This window comes from Triticum aestivum, chromosome 3A (genome assembly GCF_018294505.1).
Source record: "Triticum aestivum cultivar Chinese Spring chromosome 3A, IWGSC CS RefSeq v2.1, whole genome shotgun sequence".
Classification (NCBI taxonomy): domain Eukaryota; kingdom Viridiplantae; phylum Streptophyta; class Magnoliopsida; order Poales; family Poaceae; genus Triticum; species Triticum aestivum.
The window spans coordinates 697,343,373-697,348,585 of NC_057800.1; the positions used below are offsets into that span (position 1 = coordinate 697,343,373).

Sequence of the window (5,213 nt, forward strand, 5' to 3'; positions counted from 1 at the left end):
CTCAAACGGAAGACTTGCCCCTGCTTATTAACAAATTCAAACTGATCCAGACTATTAGGATCCTTTCTGGGTTCTGTTTTATTCATGTAAGATTGCATCCAACATGACTGTAAGTCTGTAACCATGTTGATTTGACAATATAAGCTCGTTGCTCTCAAAAACCATAATTTACTCCATGGCTGCTGCTGCTGCTGGGAGCCATTGCAGCATTGTGCAACCGCCTCGCTGCGACAGGCGGCCGTGTCGGGCGATAAGGGCATGCTAAGTTATGTAGTTCAAAGAGGCAACATCAAGTCTGAAAAGATACGAACTGAATATACCACTTAAAAGTCGAAGTTTCCACACAACATTGTCGACACTACAGAGCTAAGTCAGAGAAACTCAGGATACAGTGACTCCATCAAACTGATGCTCTCTCATACACAAATCAGGACACGACCCGGCCTTCTGGATACTGGACTACAGGTGCGAAACAAAACGCAAGAAAAGCTTAGAGACAGACTTGCTGGTCTGTGGTTCCGCCTAGGAGAGCAAGGAAACCAGCGAGACAAACTCCAAGATCGCCCTGCCCTTCCATTTCGTGTTGATGACGAAGTGCTCTGGGTGCTTCCTGAGCAGCTCCAGCAGCCCGAACCACGGCCTCCCCTTGGCTATAATCGGCGACCAGTCCTCCCAGGTCAGGTACTTCCGCACCCTGGTGTGGTGCCACACGTTGCCAAACCGGTGCACAAGCTGTGAGTAGACAAACAAGTAAGACTTTGCATGTACAATGATTGTAACTATGTGTAAAAATAGTCCGCTCATGATTCATTGCTATGCTTTTACATAAGAAAACCAGTTTGCGAAGGAAGCCTGAATTTACATAAGAAAGCACGATTAATCAATTTAAAAGCGAAGCTTTCCAGATAGTTACCAGAGGATATACTTGCAAGTCTTTCCCACTAGTTGTAGAAGAAAAATGTCAATATCAGTAGAAAATTGTCCGTAGCGAGTCATGGCTCCACAAAAACGAAGCGACAAGATTCAGCACAAAACATGTTTGGAGTGACAAGTGAAGGATGCTAGCAAGCAGAGCCATGCATTAACAGGCTTAAAGCCTAAGAGCCTAAAATTAACTGCCTTCATGGATTTATATGATAGTTTTGACAAGTTATAGTACATACACCTCTCTCGAAATAGGCTTTCGCCCAGCTTTATATATATATAACCCAAACAGCCAAACTCATACAAAGTGGTAAGAAACCATCATACAAGCACGTCAAAAGAAAAATAATATGGCACCTGACCAAGAGCACAAGTGTACCTTACCCAACTTTGAGCATGAAAACAGGAGACGCGACATCTAACAAGAGACAACCAAGACTACTGAATAGGACCGGGGCCTCACCACTTTGAGAAACCACCTTACACCAGAGTACCGAGCACACCGAGCCATCTATGGAAAGGGCCGACTCGCCGTTGAGATAGCAAGGACTTAGAACAGCGGAAAGTAGTGGCTACTCTCGGGTGTAGTACACCCGAGTTAGCAAAAGATTGAAAAAATGTGATCAAACATTGTCCAAAAAATCTAAACTTTTGGGACATAAAACATTATCAGATGTGTGAGGTCCTTGCAAAATTTCATCTAAATATAACATCTGAGGAGCTCTCACCAAAAATAACAAAATCACTGCTCAAACAGTGCACAAAACTTTCAGCAGCGATTTTGTTTTTTTCGGTGAGAGCTCCTCGGATGTTATTTTTCGATGAAACTTGACAAGAACCTCAAACATATGATAAAGTTTGATGTAGCAAAATTTCAGATTTTTTGGATTTCGTTTGATAAACTTTTTCAAAGTTTTTGCTAACTCAGGTGTAGTACACCCGAGAGTAGAAAATCCAGTCTCGAAAAACAGATACCATGGAGACACTATAAATGACAGGAGATCACTAGACCATGCCACACCAGAGTCGAGGATACTAAAGTCCTCGATAAAAGAGCTGCCCGCCCGGCTGCCGCGTGGTGGTGGCGCTGACGAGCAAGAGGAGGGTCGCATTTTTTTTCAATCCTCCACCGAAACCTTCCACATCATACTACATACACCTACAGGCTACAACTAAGCTATATTAGACAGGTAGGGATGCTAGCACCTGACTTCCATCGGCAGATGATATTCTCAGAATGCAGTTTGCATTATTATTCTTTTGAATCAGGAAGACTTTTTTTAGTGTCATAAATTGTGATGATATTCTATATCATAATTTAAACTGTAATGGTATGGTCCATCCCATCAATGTATAAACACAGTAAACTACTTTCAGTATATTTAACTTTTCCAAGCCAGAGCAAGACTAATTAGGTTAGGCGTACTTTAGCTTCAGTATAGAAGTTGGATAGGAAATATGTGTGTTTTTCCATGACAAACCTCTGTGTGGAGTTTTCTCATAGGCATATATTGTCCAGGACCACATAGGTCAGATAACACAGTCGCAACAGATGACACGACTTCCTTCTCTTCCAATTGAACGATGTGCTGGTTGTCCACATCCCCGTCACCCCTCAGCCTTATTTCTGGTCTGTTGTCTGCACACACAAAAAGAAGCAATTTCAGGTCAGATCAAGCAAATATTTCCCTACGCATGGTAAAAGATAATGAGTTTGGTCTTTCACTGGACAAAACTCCAAAGAAACAGAATGCAGCAATAGCTTTTGAAATTGAAGGTCCATAGCTAGAAGTCTGGAAACAAGAACAAAGTTCACAAACAGCTTCTAAAACTTGCATCATACCATTTACTAATTCATACTCCCTCCGTCCCATAATATAAGAACGTTTTTTACATTATGCTAGTGCAAAAAACACTCTTATATTATAGGACGGAGGGAGTAATTCTTAATAGTATGTCTGCTGCTTTAGTGATACAAATACCATAGATAATGTACTTAATTTATCCCTAGAAAGTAAGATTGGAAGATGTCAGACATTCAGATTGAAGTATCTTGGTGTGCATCTTTCGATGTGTGAATATAACTGCATCTCTGCTACTTTTTTTCTCCTATAAAAGGTAAAAACATAAGAGATGCAGTTATGTTCACACATCATGATGTGCAAATTCAGATATAAAGCATAATGTTCTTACATAACACCACTTGCAATAGCAACTAATAATATATGTGCAGTTGCAGGAAACATATGATGAGAGTTGCTTAAGAGATATTCCCGCAATACTACATCTGAGTTATAATGTGCATATATCTATCTCTATAACATGTAATATTGCAATATCAACATTATCTTACTTTGTAGCCATGAGTTGCAACATGCAAATAACGCGTACAGCCAGATTGAGTGACTGAACAAGCAAAATCATCATCAGCTCTACATATGTTTCAGAAGAGAAACAAGACTACTAGGAAGGGAAAGTATACACAATAAAGATGCAGAGCAAGGATTATGTATCACCTTCGCCGACTATTCCTATTGGTTCAACATTGATTCTGTGCCCACCGTAGACGTCCAAATCTCCGGGAGACTTCTTGGTTATCTTCAGCTTGCCCTTCATTCCACTTGCACTGACACCATTCCCAACGTCATCACTGTCCCAGCCATAATCACCTTCAGGGAGGCGGTCATGGAAATCGGACACACGAGGGTGCCCTGGCTGCACATACGATGGCGGCGGGATCTGTGAGGGAAGAACAGGGGCTTGTTGAGTAGCGGCAAGCGACGCAAAGATAGACCTCGTGGGCAGGAGGAAGTAAAACCGCTTGTCCCCAATCTGAAGGAGGTCCTGCGAGTCAAGCTTAAGAGGAGAATTCCCAGGGAGATGCAGGACGCCCTCAACATGGCAGCCATTCTTGCCGATGACATCGAGCGTGAAACGGCGGCGCTGGAAGTCATAGAATATCCGCGCGTGGTGGCGCGAAATGTTCATCCCCCCACCAAGGCTGGAGAGATCGACATCCACCGTCGATTTCTTGCTGCTGCGGCCCAGCATGATAGAGTAGGCCTGCATGTAGTACTCAAAATCCTCACCCTGCAGCTTGGCGAACCCTGCCTCCACTTCACCATCACCGGCGGGCATTGCACAAGCACCCTCGGCATGAGGCATATTGGCTTTAGTTGAACCCCCGATTTTTCAACCGATCAACCTAATCAAACAATGGATTGGTGGAACAGGTTAATTAATGAGCTATCGAGATGGAAAATATGCGAGCAGGGCGTATGTAGATGCACGGGCAGACATAGATTTTAAGAGGCCAGTGGAGCTTAACTAATCATCAATGCAACAAATGCTCATATATGCAACGGCGATGACAACCACTATCCTGGCAGGCCTATTCATGATATGATACAATACAGAATTAGTGATGAGTTGAAAATCCTAGTAAATCGGCGATGTGAATGTCGGACTACAAGAGAGCTTCAGGTGTGGTGCACCTGCCCTCTTACCGGAGCGTCGTCAGACGAGCCGCCAGCGTCCGCTATCCGGCGTCGCAGTCGCGGGGGGGTCTGGACGCAAAACCCCGCCTCCCTCCTCCACTCCGGTCGCCGGCGCTACAACTCTGAACTCACCCGTCACCGGCGCAAAGACAGACTGGTCCTAGCCCGGGAGGCCACTCGGCCGTTGCACGACGGCGGGAGATCCCGGCCGGCCGGAGAAGATGCCCGGATCTGGGTGGGGGTCGAGCTGGGCCCGGTCACGCGAGACGACGAGCTCTCCCTCTCTGCTTTTCGTGTGGGCTTTGTTTCTCAGGCCAATAGCTTCTACAGCCCATGAAAGTTATGCCCAACAGGTTAGTGCCCATCTAATTAAAAAGAGCACAATACAAACAATAACTAGGGGTTTTTTCTGAAAGAAAATGAACTAGGGTTTATTTGTACATGCAATGAATAACTACCGAGAGACAAAATTTTACTCTTTTGCACATGTATTAAATCCAGGCTTGACATTATTCCTCTTCATATTTTGCTCGTTCTGATCTAGGCATGTAAAGAAGATGAAAATGATTATATGCAAACAAAGAGATAGATAGCTCTTGAGACTTGATCATCATTTCTTTGTATCATCTCATAGTTTGACATGACAAGTTAAACTTTAGCGCAACACACATGAATGAGATCGCGATGTTGGCAAGAAGTGTTGACCATCATATGACAACAACTAATTCTATAGACATAATATGCACCATTTAACATTTACATATCCAATTATAGATTTATTTGAGGCTGCTC

General features: G+C 43.6%; 1 protein-coding gene across 2 annotated transcripts; it reads right to left on the reverse strand.

The window, feature by feature from the left end:
- Positions 1-307: 307 nt before the first annotated feature.
- Positions 308-4,719, reverse strand: LOC123059208 (FHA domain-containing protein FHA2). 2 transcript variants are annotated; one of them, XM_044481828.1, is made up of 5 exons: positions 4,431-4,719; positions 3,441-4,129; positions 2,406-2,563; positions 914-941; positions 308-732 (listed from the first exon to the last, which is right to left on the reverse strand). In XM_044481828.1, exons 2-5 carry the CDS (start codon positions 4,087-4,089, stop codon positions 491-493), a joined length of 1,077 nt encoding a protein of 358 aa, XP_044337763.1. In that variant the 5' UTR covers positions 4,090-4,129; positions 4,431-4,719; the 3' UTR covers positions 308-490. The 2 variants fall into 2 exon arrangements, with proteins under 2 accessions (XP_044337763.1, XP_044337764.1); XM_044481829.1 differs by lacking the exon at positions 914-941.
- Between the last annotated feature and the right edge of the window lie 494 nt (positions 4,720-5,213).

What these genes read in the sequence shown, in the direction of transcription:
- LOC123059208 (XM_044481828.1), bottom strand. Translation starts at nt 4,089, where the DNA reads ATGCCTCATGCCGAGGGTGCTTGTGCAATGCCCGCCGGTGATGGTGAA. An exon ending in AATAGGAATAGTCGGCGAAG is followed by an intron (nt 2,564 to 3,440) that starts GTGATACATAAT and finishes TTGTGTGTGCAG; the next exon opens with ACAACAGACCAGAAATAAGG. An exon ending in ACTTGCAAGTATATCCTCTG is followed by an intron (nt 733 to 913) that starts GTAACTATCTGG and finishes GTCTACTCACAG; the next exon opens with CTTGTGCACCGGTTTGGCAA.